This window comes from Dama dama, chromosome 11, assembly GCF_033118175.1.
Source record: "Dama dama isolate Ldn47 chromosome 11, ASM3311817v1, whole genome shotgun sequence".
In the NCBI taxonomy this organism is placed as follows: domain Eukaryota; kingdom Metazoa; phylum Chordata; class Mammalia; order Artiodactyla; family Cervidae; genus Dama; species Dama dama.
Window position 1 is genome coordinate 48333496 of NC_083691.1, and position 24309 is coordinate 48357804.

Genomic DNA, 24309 nt, shown 5'->3' on the forward strand with positions numbered 1-24309 from the left:
TTCACAAATAGCTCAGCATTTTGCCCACAAGGCAAAGAGGGTTATCTGCCCTGTCTTGGCCTGCTTTGCTATCTTCCTTGCCATCTCATAGACCCCTGGGCTCTGACCATTTCAGCACTATAGGTTAGCTCTTTCCTTCAGTCACCCACACCAATGGATTCAGGAATCGTATCAGTAGATGCTTCACTGTGAAATTTAAACTTAACCTTGTTTCTGACCTTCAGTATCACATATCCTCCTGGAATTCCTACCAACACACCTTACACTAGCAAATCCATAATCAAAGTTCTCTGCATTTTTAATCATAATTGTCTTCTGTTGTTGTGCGGTCACTAAGTTATGTCCAACTCTTTGCAACCCCATGGACTGCAGCACACCAGGCTCCTCTGTCCTCCACTATCTCCTACAGTTCGCTCAAATCCATGTCCATTAAGTTTGTGATGCTATCTAACCATCTCATCCTCTGCCGTCCCCTTCTCCTTTGCCTTCAGTCTTTCCCAGCATCAAGGTCTCTTTCAATGAGTCAGCTCTTTACATCAGGTGGCCAAAGTATTGGAGCTTCAGCTTCAGCATCAGTCCTTCCAATGAATATTCAGGGTTGATTTCCTTTAGGATTGACTGTTTTGATCTCCTTTCTGGCCAAGGACTCTCAAGTGTCTTCTCCAGCACCACAGTGCAAAAGCATCAATTCTTTAGCTCTCAGCCTTCTTTACGGTCCAACTCTCACGTCTGTACATGACTACTGGAAAAACCATAGCTATGACTATTCAGACTTTTGTTGGTGAAGTGCTAGGTGCATATATTACTGTTACCAAGCTTCTGAGTGGGCTTTATATCTCATCAGATATGTACACTTGGACAGGTCATGTCTCCTTTTTAAAGTTCAGATTTGTCACATGAAATTTGGATTACTAGCATCCATCTGACCCTATCCCTCCTTTAATCCATTTTCTAGGAAACCAATGGAAAATAATAAGACAGTGAAGTCAGGTATAAGCATCACTACTATTACTGTGATGGTAGGTACACGTTTGTCTATAGAGCATTTTTCAGCTCCTAACTGGTCTCCCATCTCTAGAAGATCTGACACATTTTAACTCCTATACCTCCTCTACTAAGGTAAGTACACAGAATTTATCCTAGACTTTTGATTTCAGCTTTATCTCCCAAGTATCAGACTGAGCCTAAATTGTACCTACAGCTTGGCTTCAGATGTGTCTCATCATCTATATGGAAATGCTCAGGCAAACAATCTTATTTATTTATAGTAGGGTAAGGAGTGTTTTGGACTGTGGTGTTGGAGAAGACTCTTGAGAGTCCCTTGGACTGCAGGGAGATCCAGCCAGTCCATCCTAAAGGAGATCAGTCCTGGGTGTTCATTGGAAGGACTGATGCTGAAGCTGAAACTCCAATACTTTGGCCACCTCATGTGAAGAGTTGACTCATTGGAAAAGACCCTGATGCTGGGAGGGATTGGGGGCAGGAGGAGAAGGGGACGACAGAGGATGAGATGGTTGGATGGCATCACCGACTCAATGGACATGAGTTTGGGTAAACTCCTGTAGTTGGTGATGGACAGGGAGGCCTGGCGTGCTGCGATTAATGGGGTCACAAAGAGTCAGATGCAACTGAGCGACTGAACTGAAATGAAATGAAGGAGTGTTTTAAGAAAGACTTACCAAAAAAGAAAGAAAGAAAGACTTACCCAGAAGGGAGGATCAAGCAGACACATCTGACTCTCACAATGTCTTCACCATGAGAGCAAAGGAGGGACACTGAATACAGCATCATGATCGTCACACAAAACCTGCCCCAGCGCTGTCACTCAGACTCAGAGAAAGGGAAAGCTGTCTAGCCACAGGAGCTTCTTGTTCGGTAGAAAAACATTGGAATAGTAGGTCTCAAGCAGGGGCCGTCCCAACGAAGAGGTGCCTTGGCACGCCTTTGGAAATCCTCTCACAGGATGTAAGATGGAGTAGGGAGATCCGTCTTTCTCTCATGCTCCCTGCACGTGCTTCTACACAGTCCACATCCAGGTCTAGAGGGCGGCCATGTGAGCACTGGTGACCTTGCCCATTTGCAAGCTACATATCAGTGGTGATGCCCAGTGGGAGACTTCAGCGGACTCCCTACTGGAGATTGGAATTACAGCATCAGAACGCCTACCCACAGGCCCTCATGAGGTACCCCTTAAACTTGCAGAAGCTCTTGAGGTGGCACGAAGGATAGGGAGCCTGCAGAAAGCCCTACATCTGCAGAGGTGGTCAGAAATAAGTGAGATGCAAATTTTTTTTCTAAAGGGAATCCACAATTATAATTCAAATGCATGATTAGAGATATCCAGGTTGCAGTTACAGGTCCTCCAGTCACATCCAGAAATTCCCATGTACAAAAACACAGTTTAAATATGATGAGCTACACATGTATTAGCCAAATAAATGTTGAATGAACTCCAGGTTTCTGATGTCATATCAGCATCCTGTGTGGCCCATTTTAAAGGTCCATGGAAAACCATCCTCTTCATAAATACCTAAAGTCTAAATATGTATACACAGAGAGAAAGAAAGAAAAAAAATCCCCAGATAGTTTGCCATGGAGGCTAAAATGAGCACACTTTGAGACTGTTAGTCTTGCATAAAGAATGATGTCTCCATAGAGAACTTTTGATTTTTTTTTTTTAGTCTTATAATATCTTTTTAACATTTAGTCTAAAAGAATACTTAATTTTTACCTCAAAGAAACAAAAAAGGGTCTATAATTGGGACCAAGAATAAACAAATTCTGGTCCCAGAGATAGATTTCGGCTGGAGAAGTTTGGACGAGATGGTGGGATGTGACAGATGGCCATGGGCCTCAATGAGGCAACACAAGCACCTAAGGCTGATGGTCCAAAGGGGTATGGGAGGAAAGAGTGGGCAGAGCATGCTGGAAGATAAATTATGATTCCAAAGCTGTTAGGTAGCAGCAAATGTTTGTTCATCCTAAAAAGAAGCCTGCATGGTAGATGTTATCATCACCATTTTGTGGAGAGAAAAAAAAATTAAAAACGAAAACTGAGATGACATGAACAGCACTCAGACACGCAGTCGGCAGGGGAGTGAACTAGCATGTGAACATCAGAATAATTTGATCCAAAGGACTGTGCCACCTCACTGCCCTCATGCTGTGCCGAGAAAGTCAATGTTTCTCTTTAATTCTCAGAGGAATCCTGAGGTATTGACTCTATTTTATCGCTGATGAAACAGATGCAGAGACATCAAGTTACTTGCTTTATCTCACATAACCAGAAACTGGCAAAGCTTACATTGAAACCTATCCTTGACCTGAAAAATCTCAGTTCTTTATTCTTCCTCAAAACTTTCTCTAGGTAAAACCTAGTGTGCAATAGACTGCTCCCCTAACACCACATGCATGCCTATTGCTTGCTGGCGGGAAAAGTTTACTAAATAAACTTTCCACTAAAATTAACTCCATCCAATAACTTCCCCCATGGCTGCTTTTTGCTGCATTCCTGATTTTATGAGGTGAATAAAAGAACCTTAATACTTTATTTAAAGCATATATAAAGTGTATACCCAGAGGGACAAAGCTTCTTAGTTTATCACCAACTATCCCCCTGTGAGAAGGTTAAAATACATTTTAGAGTATCATTGAGACATTGCTTATATGTGAGAAGAAAGGTGATTAATAGCTATAATCACTGGTTGGAGGATCTCTGCTTTTGCCTTGAGCTTAAGCCAAGAACACCAAGGTAAGCATGTTCTGCTATATAATTCAAACACTTGGAGGTTTTCCTGCTGCCTTCTCCATTTGAAAGCAATGTCCCTGACCACTCGTTAGTACCCATTAATAGTGCTGAACTGTGAGTCATCTCCTTGGCAGAGGAGAAAGTTTCACTGATGCCCATTCATGCAGCTTGAGGACCCGCATTTATGAGCTGCTGGTGAAATTCAATGTCAAATTCTTGACTTTCCCCAAACCAGATGTTAAGACACAGGAGGCTAGAGAATAAATATCCAGAACTCAAGTTCCTCTTAATAAAATAGAGTAAGTGGAGCTATCCACCTCTTTTAGTTAGTAGAAAAATATAAATGCTCACCACAATGAGTAAGACTAAAATTTTATAATATGTAAAATAGAGAGCCAGTGGGAATTTGCTATATGATGCAGAGAACTCAAACTCGGTGCTCTGTGACAACCTAGAGCAGTGGCATGGGGCGGGAGGAGGGTTCAAGAGGGAGCAGGCATACATATATCTATGGTTGGTTCATGTTGATGCATAGCAGAAACCAACACACGTTTGTAAAGAAATTATCCTCCAATTAAAAATAAATAAATTAAAATTTCTATATAGGAAACATTGTTTTGAAGAAATTAGAATTTAATTAGAAATTTCATTTTAAAATTTAATCAGAAACTTAATTCCAGTTCTGCCACTGAACTTGAGTGAGTCATGAGTTGTTTGGACTGCAACTTTTGTGTGTACATATATATATGTATATATATTCATATTTATATGTTGTTGCTAGGTCATGTCAGTTGTGTCCAACTCTGTGAAACTCTAAGGACTGCAGCCTGCCAGGCTTCTCTGTCCATGGGATATGGGATTCTCTAGGCAAGAGTACTAGAGTGGGTTTCCATTTCCTCCTCCAGGGGATATTCCTGACCCAGGGATTGAACTTTGGTGTCTTGTATTGCAGGCATATTCTTTACCACTGAGCCACCAAGGAGTATATATATATATATATACAGATAGATAGATAGATACACACACACACACACACATACACACACACACAACTGACCTTATAAAATGCAGTTGAAACCAGATGTAAAGAACTTTGTAAAGGATATTGTTAATGACATCCATATGCTCCTCAAAGCATTTTTGCAGCATTGATCTCACTAGACTTTCATTATCAGTCCTCTGAACTAGAAAGGGTCATGAGAACACTATATCTCGAGAAGATAACTTCTCAGTTACCAGAGAAGTTAAGTCTGAATTCATTGCTTGTCCATGCAAGCCAAATGCTATTATGGATTTAGAACACCAGTCTTCTGCTGGAGAATTCTTTTTGCTATCCAGACTGAAACTCAAGTAGGTAAGAAGTCAGAAAACCTGGGTTCTAGCCCCAGCTCTGATAATTATAGCCACATAGCATTAGAAAAGTCTCTTAACTTATGGCTGTCAGGTGGCTCAGACTCAGACCAGACCCAATGCTAAGGATTGAGGCATAGCAGTAAGCAAGAAAACTGTAGTCTCTTCCTTCACTGATCCCATAGTCCAGAGGGAAAAATATTAATAGGTATAGAGTAAATACTCCAATACTCTGGCCACCTGATGTGAAGAACTGACTCACAGAGAAAGACCCTGATGCTGGGAAACATTGAAGGCAGGAGGAGAATGGGACAACCAAGGATGAGATGGTTGGATGGCATCACAGACTCGATGGAAATGAGTTTTAGTAAGCTCCAGGAGTTGGTGATAGACGGGTAAGCCTGGTATGCTGCAGTCCATGGGGCCACCAAGACTGGGACATGACTGAGACTGAACTGAACTGATAGAGTAAATAATTGCAATAAAGTACAAAGAGTCTATATGCTATGGGAATGCACAGAAGAAGAGCACCATTTAGACAGGACTTCAGGAAAGATCTTCCGAGAAAGTGATGTTTAAGGTAGACTTTAATGATAACTGGAAACAAGCTGGGGGAAAGAATGAAGGAAGAAGCAAATGAGTGTTTCGTAAGGAATGAAAGACCTGTGTCAAGTGCTTGAAGCTGGAGAGAACATGACAGTTTCAAAATACCATTTTCTCCACACTGATTCTTTCCATCTCAGACCCAAGACCAATCTTAACAAAGGTATCCAGTGTTTTAGTAGCTCTATACACTAGCTTAGGCAATCCGAATGTACTCTTCCAGCTTTGAGCCTAAAAGAACTTGTAATAAATCTTCAGATTGCCCTTAAGAAAAATCACCCTTGCTTGGACCACTGGAATATTATTAGGATCGCCTGAATTTCAATTTTTGCTTCATGATTTGCATCTGAATTCAGCAGAGATTCTTATTTCAGTTTTGAAGGTCTATCCCTTATGACTGATAACCCTTTTCCCCAAGATCGCTGACATTTCCTTGCATTATTTCAGATTCTCTGAATTCAGTACAAATTCCTTGGGCCTAAAACCACTGCAGCTCCCAGTGTATTGTGTTAGTCACTCAGTTGTGTCTGACCCTTTGTGACCCCATGGACTGTAGCCTGCCAGGCTCCTCCGTCCATGGAATTCTCCAAGCAAGAATACTGGAGTGGTTAGCCATTCCCTTTTTCAGGGTATCTTCCCAACCCAGGGATCGAATCCAGGTCTCCTGCATCACAGGCAGATTTTTTGCCATCTGAGCCACCAAAGAAGCCTGAATTGACATTTATACTCAACCTATCCTCTTGAATGAAGAAAGTGAAAGTCACTCAGTCATGTCCGATTCTTTGTGACCCATAGACTATACAGTCCGTGGAGTTCTCCAGGCCAGAATACTGGAGTGGGTAGACTTTCCCTTCTCCAGAGGATCTTCCCAACCCAGGAATAGCACTGGGGTCTGCTGCACTGCAAGGGGATTCTTTACCAACTGAGCTATCAGGGAAGCCCTGGATGAAGAAAGTTGCATCTAATGGATCTCTGTTTGCACCTATCCCTTGGATGTACTGTCCTGGATTTGAAAGCCTGGCCTGTGTGAACTTTTCTATGTGTTCTTTAGACATGCTTCTTCTCATATTTCCCCACTCCAGGATTCCCCTAGATCCCCACCCCTAGATACACTGTAATTGAGCTCTTGTACAATGGTACCTAGAAAGTGAAAGAAAGTGAAAGTTAGTTGCACAATCATGTCTGACGTTGGGATCCCATGGACTGTAGCCTGCCAGGCTCCTCTGTCCCTGGAATTCAGGCAAGAATACTGGAGTAGGTTGTCATTTCCTTCTCCAAGGGATCTTCCCAACCCAGGGATTGAACCTGGGTCTCCTGCATTGCAGGCAGATTCTTTATCAAGTGCGTTACGAGGGAAGCCCAATGGTACCTAAAGCTGGAACAATTATAGAGAAATGTATCACTTGAAAAAAATTGAAACGCATGCCTTAATTTCAACAAAGCAAATCCAGTATTCTGAACCTATGTCTGGATACTATGCACCTAAATTCACACATGTGGGCACCTGTAGTTACAAAAAATCTGAAGGACATTGTTAAGGCTTATACTGTAACTACAGACAAAAATAACTTAGAGCAATTCCTAGTTGCTCTCAAGAATTAATTAGACCAATATTCCATGCAGTAAATATCTTTACATAAAATGACACTTAAACTATGCATGAGGCTCAGTAAAGTTAACTAACCTGCTGAAAATTCCATTAGCAGAAAGCAAATAAGACGTTCTAAAAGTAATGAATCCATCAACCAAGGTGAAACCTTTCAAAAATGTATCATGTATCAGAGAGCAACTAATTGGGTCTTTTCAGCATTTCAGTCATTGCTGCTGAATGCTTAAATATTTCAATTCAAGTGAAATAGTGTGGGGTCTAGTACTGAGAAGGAAGAATCCAGGGGTAGATTTCAATTCTCAACCTGACTTGGTCACTAATGTGCAGTGTGACATAAACTAAGCTGGGCTCCCTCCCTGTTCCTGAATTTCCTCATTGTTATGTGGAGTTAATTAAGAGCCACCCTACCTAATGTACATGGTACATTTTAGGATAAAAGAAAATAATGGATGCTTTGGCAATTTTGCTAAATTAGAGAGAAGTTGGGGCTGCAGCATTTGGATGACTTATTGTAGGGAGAACAGGAACAGTAGCAGTCTTTTTCTAGATCAAGGAATTGATGGTATTGTGTCTGAGTAAGTAAAGAGACTGTGGTAACTCTCCTGAAAGCATGCTTTCTCTTAGTGTCCATTAGGTTAATGTAGCTTAGCAAAGAACCCACGCAGCCCTTAGTCACAGATTTTCCCTTGTGTTTTCAACCCTCTTTATGTTTACCAGAAATAAGATTTTCTGGGCTTAGCTCTTCTAATTGTCAAGTTCATTACAATGGTAAATTAAATATCTTAGAAAAAATATCTCCTCTCCCTTGGTACAGAAGTCAGTGGCTTTGCAGCAAAGACCAATACACTAAGAAAAAAAATCTCTCCACAGAAGTGGGTAACAGTGATAAAGACCAGAACTTTGGCTTTGGGGATTTTAATCCTCACATGGTTACTTTTGAGAAACCATGAACAAGTTATTCAAACTTTCCAAAGTTTCATTTTCTTCTGTGAAAATGAGGGTAAGCATAGCTGTTTCATAATGATGATCTGATATTACATTGATCATCTGCATAGAGCTCCTAAGTCCAGTCCCAGGCACAAAATTACTGCTGAATAAATGGTAGTTAGATGAGGGCTTCTCAGGTGACTCAGTGGTAAAGAATCCACCTGCCCAGCAGGAAACCCAGGTTCAATCCCTGGGTCAGAAAGATCCCCTAGAGAAGGGAATGGCCATCCTCTCCAGTATTCTTGCCTGGGAAACTCCATGGACAGAGGAGACTGATAGGCTACAGTCCATGGGGTCACAAAAAGTTGGACATGACTTAGAGACTAAACCACCGCCCACCAGAATCAGATGAGCTTCTGTATTAAATAGTTTAGTAATTCTCTGATAACACTGAATTTATGAGTAAAGTGCTTTCCTGAGCTAGTAACTTCTGACTACTTCTACAAAACAAGTATTGTTTCATTGTATTTAAGGATATAAAGAAACTACAAAGGCTGGAAAAGCATTGGTAGGTTGATGTCCTCTAGAGAACATTGTTGAAAGTTAAAGAATAAATCAACTAACTGGTAAGATACAGAAATGATCCAGTGGAGTCACTTCATAATCTGTAACTGTAGATCATATGTATGCATTTACTTCATTCCACTGAAAATTATTGAGCATCTATTATGACACTACCAGGCACTGAAGATAACATTATAATTAGCTGCCATTTATTATGTGATTGTAAGTGCTAGGCACCGTGCTTAAGGATTGCTGTACATTATTTTGTTTAATTCCTATCTCAACTCTATGAGATGGGTCTGTCTGATTTGAGAGTTCAACTAACTGTCTAACTGATTAGTCCACTATCTGGGCTGGCTTGGCAGCAAACATTCATGGGGATGGGTATCTGGATGCCCAGACAACATTATGAGGTAGGAAAGACAGCTCCACAAACTTAAAGCATTCATACTGTCTCAGATAGCTTCCAGCCTAGGAGTCTTATTGGAGTCTCATGTTCCCCCACTGGCCACTCCACACACCCAGGTTCCCTACTCTAGTGGAGTCATGTAATTCCAAGTACTGCCTGAGGTCAGGGGCTGGCTTTTCTCAACACAGCATGGAACTATTGTCCACTTGAATTTGTCTCAGGAGTTTTCTGCCCCAGAATGAAACAACTGCTTTCCCCTGACACTCCTCAGTTGTCTTGGATCGATCCCAGATTTGAGACATGCTATTCCTTTTCTGTCTACAACTTAGTTTAGGGTGCCTGTGTGTGTGCTAAATTACCTCAGTCCTGTCTGACTCTTTGCAACCCTATGAACTGTAGCCCACCAGGCTCCTCTGTCCATGGGATTCTCCAGGCAAAAATACTGGAGTGGGTTGCCATGCCCTCCTTCAGGGGATCTTCCCAACTCAGGGATAGAACCCATGTCTCTTATGACTCCTGAACTGGCAGACGGGTTGTTTACCACTAGTGCTACCTTGGAAGCCCCTTACCTTATTTACTTCATCTTAACCTAGGCCTCAGGTTGGTGTCTCCATTTTGCTTCTGATCTAACTCTGGATCCTTCCTTCAAGTACAGTAGAAGCTTATGTCTCCATTCTCCCCTAAGCAACTAAAGTGGATCTATGAAACACAAAGAAGCAGGAAGTGAGGGAAAAAGAGAGCCTTGAACATTATGCACTGTGTCTTGAGTGGAATTTTCTATGAAATGACATTTTTCTCTATTCTTCCCACCTCACACCATGAAATATGAAGCTAAGGAACAAATCTTTCCTCTAGTCTGAGTTTTTAACTCCAACCAATCCACAAAATCAGATATCTTGAGGATTTCAGGTTATCTGAACTGTGTTCTTTCTGTTCTTAATCCTTCTTTGTTTTCTTTTTTTTTTCTTTTAATAAAATAATCTCTGAAAATTAGAGCAGTCTCTTCCATAGAACATATTTATGCATTGACCTATAGTGCCTCTTCTGTTCTTGATTTAGCTCAAATCCTGGTGTCTTGATGTGTATATACATATGTATGTATACACACACACACACACACACACACACATATATATATAATCACCCTCCTTATTGGACTCAAATTAACTCTTAGAACAAGAAGGAATTAGAAACATACAGAAGTTATCAAGCTCTGCTAATTTTTGAAATATATCCTGAAAGAATGTGCCCTTTGATACTCAGATTTTTCCCTGCTATTTTTTCATATATGCATGTCAAGTTCCCATGTAAACTACTTCAAGCAAAGTGCTCTTTCTTCTAAAACTCCAAGGAGGTTGAGCTTGCAAAATTTAACAAATTGCTACGCTTTGAATAAAATTCAGTTCAGTTCAGTTCAGTTGCTCAGTCGTGTCTGACTCTTTGCGACCCCATGAATCATAGCATGCCAGGCCTCCCTATTCATCACCAACTCCCAGAGTTTACTCAAACTCATGTCCATCGAGTCAGTGATGCCATCCAGCCATCTCATCCTCTGTCGTTCCCTTCTCCTCCTGCCCCCAATCCCTCCCAGCATCAGGGTCTTTTTCAATGAGTCAACTCTTCGCATCAGGAGGACAAAGTATTGGAGTTTCAGCTTCAGCATCAGTTCTTCCAATGAACACCCAGGACTGATCTCCTTTAGGATGGACTGGTTGGCTCTCTTTGCAGTCCAAGAGATTCTCAAGAGTCTTCTCTAATACCACAGTTCAAAAGCATCAATTCTTTGGCACTCTGCTTTCTTCACAGTCCAACTCTTATATCCATACATGACCACTGGAAAAACCATAGCCTGGACTAGATGGACCTTTGTTGGCAATGTAATGTCTCTGCTTTTGAATATGCTATCTAGGTTGATCATAACTTTCCTTCCAAGGAGTAAGCGTCCTTTAATTTCATGGCTGTAATCACCACTTGCATTGATTTTGGAGCCCCAAAAAATAAAGTCTGACACTGTTTCCACTGTTTCCCCATCTATTTCCCATGAAGTGATGGGACCAGATGCCATGATCTTTGTTTTCTGAATGTTGAATTTTAAGCCAACTTTTTCATTCTCCTCTTTCACTTTCATTAAGAGGCTTTTTAGTTCCTCTTCACTTTCTGCCATAAGGGTGGTATCATCTGCCTACCTGAGGTTATTGATATTTCTCCCGGCAGTCTTGATTCCAGCTTGTGCTTCTTCCAGCCCAGCGTTTCTCATGATGTACTTTGCATATAAGTTAAACAAACAGGGTGACAATATACAGCTTTTACGTACTCCTTTTCCTATTTAGAACCAGTCTGTTGTTCCATGTCCAATTCTAACTGTTGCTTCCTGACCTGCATACAGGTTTCTCAAGAGGCAGGTCAGAAAAAAAAAAAAAAAAAAAAAAACAGGCAGGTCAGGTGGTCTGGTATTCCCATCTCCTTCAGAATTTTCCACAGTTTATTGTGATTCACACAGTTGAAGGCTTTGGCGTAGTCAATAAAGCAGAAATAGATGTTTTTCTGGAACTCTCTTGCTTTTTTGATGATCCAGCAGATGTTGGCAATTTGATCTCTGGTTCCTCTGCCTTTTCTAAAACCAGCTTGAACATCTGGAAGTTCTCGGTTCACGTATTGCTGAAGCCTGGCTTGGAGAATTTTAAGCATTACTTTACTAGCATGTGGGATGAGTGTAATTGTGAAATAGTTTGAGCATTCTTTAAGATTGCCTTTCTTTGGGATGAAAACCGACCTTTTCCAGTCCTGTGGCCACTGCTGAGTTTTCCAAATTTGCTGGCATATTGAGTGCAGCACTTTCACAGTATCATCTTTCAGGATTTTATATAGCTCAACTGGAATTTCATCACCTCCACTAGCTTTGTTTGTAGTGATGCTTTCTAAGGCCCACTTGACTTCACAGTTGGTTGAAAATATTATGTAATGATTCTATAAATACATTCCATTTATGCAAATTTGCAAGGAGAGCCCAGCAGGTGTCCACTTCCATTTTGGAATTAAGTTGTTTCTAGCAGCCAGTACTAAATATCAGAGTGAAAAGAATCTGCAATGTCTCCATTTCCAGACTGGTTTCATGATATTATATTTTTCCCAAAGATTCCTCAAAAATGATTCCTCTGGAGCAATAAGGCAAGAAGATGGCCGCCCTAAAGAGTCCCTAAGGTTTTAATATGAGAACAGTAAGCATTTTTCAGTGGGTTTTTTGACCCACTTTCATGGTATTACAGTATACCAACCAACAAAATAATTATATAATATACATTAAAGTCCTCTTCATACAAAATCCTCACTAGAAAATTGAGAAACAGAGATCCAAGGAGGGGAGAATAAAATTGCTTCCTTAAAATAAAACATTAAAGATGTAAAATTAAAATCCAAGTCTTCTGCACCTGTAAGGTATTATGAAATTAAATGCAGCTGCTATATTTATCAAAATCTTTAGGAACAAATATACTAGCATATTCGACAAGCGTTATTGAGTGCTTAATGTTCCAGATGCTGGGAATGCAAACCCATGCTTGACCAAAAGAATATGGTATAAATGGCATGATGTCATTCCTCAACCTGTTCTAAGACAAACTAGCCACTTTTTATTTTTTGCCCTTTAGGAGTTCTGATCATCAATGAAAGTCTTTCTAACCTGGTACTTTCAGGCTATAAGAGGCCCAAGCCATGTAGAAAGGCCCTGTGTTGACATGCTAGTTAACACAACCAACTAAGGTCTCAGCCAATAATAGCTTCAAATATATTCATATATGTTGTCATTTTTCAGGTCTAGTCCTCCATGTGACTGACACTGATCCTTCATATGACTCCAGCTCCAGTTGTTATCTGCATGAGAAACCCCCAAGAAGAACTGCATAACTGAGCCTAGTTAACTTTCAAAACCACGAGAAATAATAATAAATTGTCTTATTAGTTAGTGCTTTAAGTCACTAAATTGGGATAGTTTGCTGTGCCATAATAGCTAGTCACAAAAAGAGATAATGGAGAAATTATTGAAAGGTTTTAAGCAGGAGAGGGGTTATAAATTCAGTTTATAACTGAATATTTTGAATAGGCAGGTCCTTGGGCATCAGATTCTGTAGCTGGCACAGATAAATACTATATCTCCTGCTCTCACTCTCATCCAAGTTTATTTGAAGCTTGAGGAATATTGGATGGAATTGAGTGAAGTTCCTCCTCCCAGATAAAAATGGTCTGTATAACATAGATTCAGAAGTATCTTCTAAAGGAAAAAAAAAAAAAAAAGGAAAGGACCAGACCTCTTTTATAGGACTTCTGACTGATAAAGTACCAAGTCCCACCTAGGTTGGCAACCTACTATGATAAGACATAATGATCTCCTAGTATTTATACCCTTATATTATCCCATACCATATGGGACTGGACTAACCCATGAAGCCAACAAGACACTGCAGAAATGAACACATGCAACATCAGAAGTTATGTTTTAAATGACATTACAGCTTTTTCATTTCTGTCCCTTGGATCACTTGTGCTGGTGGAAGCTAATCACCACATTGCAAGGACCCTCCAGAAACTCTATGTAAAGATACAAGTGTTGAGGAACTGAAGCCTTCTGCCAAGAGCCAGCACAAATTTAGCAAGTTAACGAACCAACTTGGAAGTGGATAGTCCATCCCCACTCAAGTCTGCAGATGACTATAACTTGGCCAATATCTTGATGAAACCTTTATTTGAAATTCAACAATCATTTTAGATTGATTTGTATGGACTAACTCCAATAATTTAAAAACCATTTAAAATCATTTCTGGTCTTCTTACATTATTTAATTCCATTTTCTTTCATTTTCAATATCACATATTTTATAGAGAAGACAATTTTAAAAAATTAAACTACTATATTTTTCTTTCTTTTTTATTTTTTAAATTACAGTAACACATTTTTTAAATTTAATTTAAAATTTTTAAATTATGGTAACACATTTACAGGAGACTGAAAAATACAGAACAAAGTTACACATAAACTACTACTATATTTTAAAAGTACAACACTGCTAATATACTTAAAGCTTCCTGTGTCCAGTTCCAACAATTTTCTTCTCCCTTCATTCAGAAGTAACAATTCAGAATTTTGAGTTTATCATTTCCTTCCTCTTAAAATATTTTAATATGTGTAAGTATGCCTAAATCACACATAATCCTTTTTTTAATTTTTGTTTTTGATGTTTAAAACAACAAAATTACACAGCTCGCAATCTTCTATATTTTGATATCTTTTTCTCAACCTATTATATATCTTTGAGGTTAAACCATGCTGATGCCTGTAACTGGTTCACTCAGTTTCACTCAGATATCTTGCTTATTTAAACCACAAACTATTCATTCAGCTTCCTATTAATGGACATTTGGCTTTTTTTTTTTTTTGCCATTATAAATAATGATGCTATTAACAGCCTGTGTATTACATTCTACCTGGCATTTATATGCAAGCTGTATATTCCTAAAAGTGGATAATCTGGGTGTAAGAAAATGCCAATGCAGGAGACTCAAGAGATGCTGGCTCCGTCCCTGGGTCCAGAAGATCCTCTGGAATAGGAAATGGCAAGCCGCGCCATTATTCTGGCCTGGAAAACTCCATGGACAGAAGCCTGGTGAGATACAGTCCATGGGATCACAAAGAGTTGAAAATGACTGAGCAACTAAGCATGCAAGAAAATTCCAGTTTTCCCAAAGGGTTCTATCAATTTACACTACCACCAGCAACAATCTGGTAGGCATGAAATTATATTTCATTTTGATTTTAATTTAATTGATTGCTAATGAGGTTGACATACTTTCATATATGTATTAATCACTTTGCTGCTTCTTTAGTGAAACGCATACTTATTTTTTGACATATTAACTTTGCTATTTTATTTTTATTTTAAAGAGGTGATATTTAGCAATATTTTATTTTATAATTTGTGCTTTTTGTTTAACACATGCTTTCTTAAATCAAAATCACATTTTTAAAATTTTCTCTTCTAAAGTTTTAAAATGCTGGTTTTTACATTTCACATCAGTTCTTCTGGAATGATTTTATTTTGGTTGTTGTTGTTATTTTTTATATTTTAAGGGGTATGAATTTGATTTATTTCTGTCCACATGGCTAACCACTAAAACCAAATCCTTCAGCTTATACTTTCTGATCGGCAATGACCCTCCAGATTTCCTATTTCCACTTATAATAAGTATATTTCTAGGCTCTCTCTTTCATTAGACTACTCAAGTTTGCTCTCCCTGCAGTTGTACTCCTTTATAGTAAGAAGTTTTGAATCATGGCCAAATAAAATTTTTCACTGTTTTTTTTTTTTTTTTTCAGAAATGTGTTAACTATTCTTATTTTTCCTGTGAATTTTTAGTTTATCAGATTATCAGAAAAATTCTGTTAGTATTCCAATTGCACTCCCATTAATCAATACAGGAACAGAGTACATCCTGAGGGTATTGAAACTTTCTTTCTAAACATGATTAATTTCAGCATGTATTTAGTTCTTCTTTATAGCTTGAAAAAATTGTTACGAGATCTTGACTACCATTATCAGATGTATTCTTATATATTTTATTTTTTTTTCCTATTTAAAATAGTAACTTTCTTAAAATTACCTTTGTTGGAATATAACAATTCTACGAGAATTTCTGTATTGAGCTCACATTCTTCATGCTTACTAAATTCCCCCATTGTTATTGTTGTTTATAAGTCACTAAGTCATGTCCAACTCCTTGCAAACCCATGGTCTACAGCACGCCAGGCTTCCCTGTCTTTCACTCTCTCCCTGAGATTCCCCAAACTCATGTACATTGAGCCGGTGATGCAATCCAACCATCTCATCCTCTGCCTCCCCTCTCCCCTTGCTCTCCATCTTTCCCAGTGTCAGTCTTTTCAATGAGTCTGCTCTTTGCATCAGGTGGCCAAAGGACTAGAGCTTCAGCTCCAGTATCAGTCCTTCCAGTGAATATTCGGGGTTGATTTCCTTTAGGATTGACTTGTTTGATCTGTTCAAGGGACTCTCAAGAGTCTTCTCCAGCACCACAGTTTGAAAGCATCATTTCTTCAGCACTCAGCTTTCTTTATGGTCCAACTCTCACACTCCATACATGACTATAGGAAAAACCATAGCTTTGACTAGATGGACAGACTTTTGTCAGCAAAGTTATGTCTCTTCTTTTTAACATACTGTCTAGGTTTTTCATAACTTTCATTTCAAGGAGGAAGCATCTTTTAATTTTATGGCTGTAATCATTGTCCTCAGTGACTTTGGAGCCCAAGAAAATAAAATCTGCCACAGTTCCCGTTCTTTCCCCATCTATTTGCCATGAAATGATGGGACAAGATACCATTGTATTTGTTTTCTGAACACTGTCTTTAAGCCAGCTTTTTCACTCTCCTCTTTTATGTTCATCAAGAAGCTCTTTATTTCCTCTTCACTTTCTTTTATTAAAGTGGTCTTATCTGCATATCAGAGGTTATTGTTATTTCTCCTGGCAATCTTGATTCCAGTTTGTGATTCATCCAGTCTGGCATTTCACACGATGTACTTACTTTACACAGAAGTTAAATAAGCAGGGTGACAACATACAGTCTTGACATATTCCTTTCCCAATTTTGAACCAGCCCATTGCTCCATGTTGGGTTCTAATTGTTGCTTCTTGACCTGCATATAAGTTTCTTGGGAGATAGATAAGGTGGTCTGGTACTCCCATCTCTTTACGAATTTTCCAGTTTGTTGTGATCCCCACAAAGACTGATTAGTTCAAATAATTTTTTTCAAAGTCATACTCCCCCAACTTTTACTTCATAATTTGTTTTTCTTTAATCTTAAAAGACAAGGATTAATGAAACTCATATATATGCCAACAAGAGTCAGTTCTTGGCAGATTGAACTCTCCAATGTCACATACTTTCTAAACTATTAAACATCAGAATTCATGCCACCAGGTTTCCTTCATTCCTGTAAGTTTTTCAGACCAAGATAACTGGGCAAGGATGAAAAAAGCACAAACATCACCTGTTTCTGAGAAATTACTGGTCTGATGAAGAAAAAGAAGCAACAGCTGTGACAATTCCCAGCCTTTGGAAGGATCTCCTGCCTGTGGTGGAAATCTCCACAAATCAAAGCCAGACACGTCCCCCTGAGCCCTGTCCTGGCTCCTTTTCCCCCTTATTCATTTCAGTGCCCCTCCCTCAAACCTTCTTATAAAAGCCCAATCTTTTCTGCCCTGACAAGCCAGTGCAGATCCCTGCAAGAGAGGTAAGTGGGAGCCGAGACTAGATGAGACCAGTGACAGGGATTTCACCTTGCACATTTCAGGGAAGGTGTACAAGGATCCTTATCCTCAGAGAACATGGGAGCTCTGAGACCAGGGGAAGCCAGACTTGGAGATCTCAGGTGCACTAGGGTGTGTAGATTTTCTAATCTTTTTCCAGCACCATGGAAGGGGAGGGATGCCACCAAGATGGATTTATTCCTTGGGGACTAGATGGAGGAAAAGACAAGAGGTACAGCAGGGGATCTCTCATGCCTTCTCTCTGACCACCCTCCCTTTAGTTCTCTAGCTGCCTCCACACCTCATGGACACAATGCTGCCTTCCCTGGGCCTCCCCAGACTGTCCTGGATGCTGCTCTCCTGCCTGATGCTCCTGTCTCAGGTCCAAGGTGAGATTTCTCTGCCTCTAGCACTGGGTTCGCAGTGTCTGCTCAGGGCCAAGAAGAGGAGGAAAGCTCCTGTGCCTCCCCTGGTAATGGGATATCCCCACACCACTGCCTGGATTCCTGAGTCATCACTCCGTCCTTCAGGTAACCAGTGGTGGGAAGCACCGCAATGGTTCAGTAACAGTGGGATGAGGTGATTTCTATTTTCTCAGTAATTTATGTGCATAGATGAAGGAGGAAAGTGTAGAGTGTCATTAACGAGATGAGTAGAAGGAAAATGATTGATCAACTCAGAGGAGAAGAAGGACTGGACTTTTGAATAAAGACAGTGAATAAAAAGAAGAGAGATCATCATCCAATTAGTAGGTCTAGTTCATGATTTATAAAAAATCCTGGAGTGTTGGCAATGGTGAGAGGCAGTCAGAAGTTTGGTATCACCACCCCAAGCCCTGAACTCATAAATATTCCCCAAGGTCATCTTCCCCCTCCAATCCCCTCTCTCCATTTCACCCCATTCCTCTCCCTTATTTCTTCCTCTCTAGGGGAAAATTCCCAAAAGGAACTGCCCTCTGCACGGATCAGCTGTCCCACAGGTTCCATGGCCTATAGATCTTACTGCTATGCCTTGTTTAAAACACCCAAAACCTGGATGGATGCAGATGTGAGTGTTGGGATCTGCAGTTAGGGGAGATAAGCAGAAACAAATCAGAGGCTGAGTTTGGGGACCAGGGGGTCTCCATTCTCAAGAGTTTCCTGAGGATGAGTATGAAAAGCTCATGTTTTGCAAACATACCCCTTCTCACCTGCATTGGCCCTTCCCCTTCCCCTAGTGGTGTCTCAAGCTCCTCCTGTGTATTCCCCTTCCCCACACAGATTGCCTGCCAGAAGAGGCCCTCAGGACATCTTGTGTCTCTGCTCAATGGGGCTGAGGACTCCTTCGTGGCCTCCTTGGTTAAGAACAACTTGAATACCCAATCAGACGTCTGGATTGGGCTCTATGACCCCACAGAGGTACACTTACATCTCTCTGATCTGTTACTTCCAAAGGTGCCGTGGCCACCCAGGTCCCTCTTTGTTCCCTTTTGCCAGCCCAGAAAATACCTGAGAGATCCCTGGAGCTCACAGGGTAACTAGGGAAAGTGAGAGACTTTAGTCCTGGGCAGGTCCCTAGTCCCCAGCTAAAGTTAATCTGCCTTTTGTCAAGCTTTTACACAGTTCACACAGCATACCTTGTAATTCAGTTCATTGTGCTTGCCTGAGTCCGCACATGCTGTGCTTATCACGTCAATGAAGATTTAGGATTGATGCAGTTTTCCCTTTTATAAAACAGACACTATCTTGGAGGTTCAGAGGGTAAACATAAATGCATCCCGAGTATAGTTCAGATAGGGCCATGTTCCTCTGAGACATTTAATTGATCTTTGTGATTATTGGCTATGAAATTAGCCAATAGAGTTAGGGAGAGTTTCCCAGAGGAGAGCTGTGGGGCCTCATCTTGAACAGCAGAGTTAATTCCATGATGCTGGGGAGGGGAATCTATCGTTCCAACAGACAGCATCAGGCCAGGAGAATTTTAAAGGCCTTTCTATCTCACCCAACTCCGTCCTCTGCTCCATAGGGCTCTGAGCCCAATGCTGGCGGATGGGAATGGATTAGCACTGACGTGCTCAATTATGTTGCCTGGGAGACAGATCCTGCTGCCATCTCAAGCCCTGGCTACTGTGGGAGTCTCTCAAGCAGCTCAGGTAAGAGACATAGAAGGTCATTTTTGTCCAGTCTTTTCCATCCCCTCACCTGCCATTTCTGGGTCTGATCTTCTCAGAGAATCCTCCTGGGCTGGAACTATAATATTGGCTTGTCTTCTCCCATTCCTTCTCATCTCTTCTTTCTTTTGGTCCTCTTCCCAGGGAGTGGGAGACTGGTGAAGATGAGGGAGGGCCTTTGAAGCCTAAAGCAGAATCTGGGATTCCTCTCCATTGGGTTCTCAAGCTCCACCAGCCCCACTGACTTGAGCTCTTCTGTCTCTCCAGGATATCTCAAGTGGATAGATCATAACTGTTATTTGAAATTACCCTATGTCTGCAAGTTCAAGGACTAGATCAGATGAGAAGTCAGCAGCCTGACTGGTGTGCAACTGGTGTGCAACTCATTATGAACTTGGAACTAGGAATTAAGACCCACAATGGAAGGGGATATTCTCCTCACACCCCCAACCCAACCACCTCATTCTGACCTTCCCTCCTCCCCAGACTCAATTCAGGCTCTTTTGTGTGTTCCCTAACCTGACCCTGCAAAGTTCACAATAAAAATTTTAGTCTTCAATTGCCTGTCTTCTCTGCCTCGTTCTCATAGACAAATTGAGAAAGATGAAGTGGGAGGTCAAGAATTTTTGGTCAGTCTCTGCCTCATTTCACCCAGGTTCCTGGGGAAATAACCATATATACATATTTGTGTATTTGTGGTTAAGTACATCACCATTACTTCTGTAGCATGTGGGCTGTAGATACATAAAGACATCGCTCTTCCATTCACAGTACTGCTCACACATTCCTCCAAGACATATTTCTGATGGTATAAGGAAACCAGTCTTAAGGTATGTGATGATGTTTAGAACTGTGCTTCCTAAAGTATTAGTGTGAAACATAAATAGACTTTATTAATATTCATAAAATGTATGCAAACAAATTAATAATCTACTTAAATAGATAAAACATATAATCAGAATGAAAACCTGTTTTGGTTGTTGGTGGTTTGGCAGATGTAAATGTAATCTGTCAAACTGAGTACAGTTTTCTAATACCTATCAAATTCTGTACTTATACCTCACCATGTTCAGCCATCTCTGGTCCATCTAACTACATGTTGGCTTATTTCTATAGGGCACTTTATTAGAAAAGACCCAGTATGTCCTCTATCCTTGAATCTTAAAACACTGTGACCTCAGTCATGACTGGAGTTTGTATGACTTTAATGTCTAGCAGGATTTTTCTTAACATTTTTTTGAATGTAAACTAATGTCCCTCCTAACTGAAGGCAAGATCCAGACTCTGTGTATCTGCGTATTTTAAAACCACTAATCTGTCATTCACCTTATCACCACCCACCCTTGTCACAAGCTTCCATTGTGGAAAAAAATATTTGGACCAGTTCCCTAATTTGGAAAAAAAAAACATTTATCATATGAGACCACTGATGAAATTTTCCATATGGACCAAGAACACTATGAAAGTTTCATGAGAGGATATTGCTTCTCAAATAAAGAGATAAAAATGAATGATCATTGTCTTTTTTTATGTTTCTTAAATTTCATTTCCTATTTCTGAGATAAACTGTGCATGCATGCTAAGCCACTTCAGTCATGTCCAATTCTTTGCGACCCTATGTACTGTAACCCACCAGACTCCCTGTCCATGGGATTCTCCAGGCAAGAATACTGGAGGGGGTTGCCATGCCCTCCTCCAGGGGATCTTCCCAACCCAGGGATGGAACCCACATCTCTATGTCACCTGCATTGGTGGGTTCTTTAACACTAGCACCACCTGGGAAGCCCTAAAATAGATTACCTTAACTAAATATTCCTTTAGCAATTTTTGTTGAAATCTTCTCCATCAGTTTAAATGAATTAAGGATTGCACAATGCTAAGGGTCTTGATTTTCCGCCCTAATTAAAGTAACAACACAGGTTTGAAAAGTTCACAGCGATTGGTCTTGTGCCAGTTTTCATTTTAGTTGAGTTCCCCCTTCAATGGCAGGTGAGCCCCTACAGCTGTGGGGACCAGATCCTCTTCCTCTTGTTGGAGGACTCATTATATCAGATAAAACATTTGTCATGGAAAGTAATAAAACTCTCAACATAATCTGGCTCATAAAAATAAAGGTATTTCCTGGACATAAAACTGAAATGTAACAGTGAGGAAGACCTTGAGGTCTGTTTGTCCAGGGCTCAAGGGTCATTTCTCTGGGACTCTATTGTCTGCATCCTCTTTTATTTACATCCTTTATCTTTCAACTGCCTTCCTTAGTTACAGCACAGGAAAGTTGCCAGCAGCAACTTGGGCTACTGAATCCTCCTCAGTATCAAAAGGGGGCTTCCCAGGTGGTGCTAGTGATAAAGAACCTGTCTGCCAATACAGCCAGATATAAGAGACACAAGCTCGATCCCTGGGTTAGGAAGATCCCCTGGAAGAAGCCATGGCAACTCACTCCAGCATTCTTGCCTGGAGAATCCCATGGACAGAAAAGTCTGGCTGTCTACAGTCTGTGGGATCACAGAGAGTCAGACACCACTGATCAACTAACGCTTTCACTTTTCAGGTCTCCAGAAATTGTCACTACACACACATTCAGAGAATTGGAAGTAGGTTAAACTTAAGGTTATAAACAATTGGGGTTAGGGGATGTGAAAAATTATTAAATTTTCTTTTTTTCCCCTTAATAATGAACAACTGCCATATCACTACCATCAAAAGAATAAAAATACAGGTCTCTCCAGTAAAGAGGCACATCCTAACTTTACAGATTCCAAGCCACAGATTACTCACTTTCTCATGGTCAGTTTGCTGTTGATGCCCAACATCATAAAATATCACTCTTCCAATTTTTTCAGTTCTTCTGCAACTCATGTAGTGAATGTTCCTTTGTAGTTTTCCTCAGCACAGATTATTATGTAAATGTAAAAGTGAAAGTGATAATCGCTCAGTTGTCCTACTCTTTGCATCCCATGGACTGTAGCCTGCCAGGCTCCTTTGTCTGTGGAATTCTTCAGGCAAGAATACTGGAGAGGATAGCCATTCCCTTCTCCAGGAGATCTTCCTGACCCGGTGATCAAACCTTGGTCTCCTGCACTGCAGGCAGATTCTTTACCTTCTGAGCAACCAGGGAAGCTCTATTACATATACAGTTCATAGCTATTCTCAGTCTTCCTTTGAATGGAAACAGCTCCAGTGAGACCTTAAAATTTAGATGGCGTGATTTTTTTAAACTTATTTTCATCACATATATTTTCAAAAGACAGTCACATGATTAAGATAAAATCAAAATATTGCCCTCCCCAAAGAGCAATGAAAGAATAGAGAATTAGAAGGACACTTGGAAAAATTTGTGATGTTGTGCTTCTTAAATCTTTTGAAATGTTTCTTTCTAAATCAAGTTTAGACTGGATATTGCCATTCTCTCAAGGATATGTTAAACATTATGATATCTAGATTACTTGAAACTTCAGCAAGTCCTCTTGCATATCCATATTCTTGGTTTATAAACCAAGTGACTGCTTAGTGATTCCTTACATATACCAGAAATTCATAACCAGTTCTTTGTAGGCAGCCACTGTTACAGAAAGAAGTACCTTCTGACTTTTTCTTAAAATGAGGGAAAAAATCATTTAAAATAGTCATGAGCATTTTTAATCCTTGATTTAAGAGATTATTTATTCTTATCTTGTCTAAAATGAAAATAAAAAACAGTCAATAAATGAAATTAGTTTAATAAACTGTGGTACCTCTATTGAATTGAATATGAACTATTATAAATTGCAATGAAATGCTTAATTTTATAAGATTATCAAATGTGTATGTGGAAGAAGGTAGAGGCAATGAAGGATCTCCTTTTTCATTTCCCCAATTACTATCCAGCTTGGGTGGCTCCTCTGTCCATTGAATTCCCCAGGCAAGAATACTGGAGTGGGTAGCCATTTCCTTCTCCAGGGGATCTTCCCTACCCAGGGACTGAACTCCCATCTCCTGCGTTTCAGGCATATTCTTTACCATCTGAGCCACCAGGCAGCCCACCAGAGTAAATGAGGAAGATTTATTACAACAGGACATGAGCAAAAGATAGAGGTAAAATCAAAGCCTCCCAAGTGAGCAGAACAAAACCAGGTCCTGAGAAGGGACACAGGTGATATAGGCTCAGAGAGATTCTCAGAATGGGTAGAGGCCCTTCCCGGCATGGGCTGGAACTGTCCAATGTAAGGAGTCCTCCCCACAATCAGTCCCACTTTCCTTCAGGCAAAGACGGAGTTTTTTTCATTCTCTGAGTGCTCCCAGGTGCCCAATTCCCATGTCCCTGAAAGGCAGGGAGAGCAAGAAAAGATGTTCCAGGAAGGCTGCAAAAAGGAAGCAAAGAAAGCCCAGAAGCGATGCAGGAGATCAGGCCTCCTGGGAAGATTCGGGAAGATATTTGGGAAAATATTCATGGAAGAGAGAAGCAGGGAAGTGTGGAGAGACTGTCAGCCCATCTCATTTCTTGATTTTGTCCTTTGCCTCAAATTTAGGAAAGTGATCAACACTTGCATATGTAGAATCTGATGGTAGCACCTGAAATGATTAATTCTTCCAACTGAATTCAGTTGCAAATATCCCTGAAAATTAACTTTAGTCAAAAAATTGTATTTGTGAGCTTA

The 24309-nt window shown here is 40.3% G+C and overlaps 1 protein-coding gene across 2 annotated transcripts; it reads left to right on the forward strand.

Annotated features, from left to right (window-relative positions):
• Positions 1-17808: 17808 nt before the first annotated feature.
• LOC133065524 (lithostathine) lies at positions 17809-20007 on the forward strand. Of its 2 annotated transcripts, XM_061156257.1 has the most exons (5): positions 17809-17912; positions 18452-18570; positions 18783-18920; positions 19528-19654; positions 19940-20007. In XM_061156257.1, the coding sequence occupies exons 1-5, from the start codon at positions 17828-17830 to the stop codon at positions 20005-20007; spliced, it is 537 nt and encodes a 178-aa protein (XP_061012240.1). In that variant the 5' UTR covers positions 17809-17827. The 2 variants fall into 2 exon arrangements, with proteins under 2 accessions (XP_061012240.1, XP_061012241.1); XM_061156258.1 differs by lacking the exon at positions 18783-18920.
• The last annotated feature ends 4302 nt before the right edge of the window (positions 20008-24309 follow it).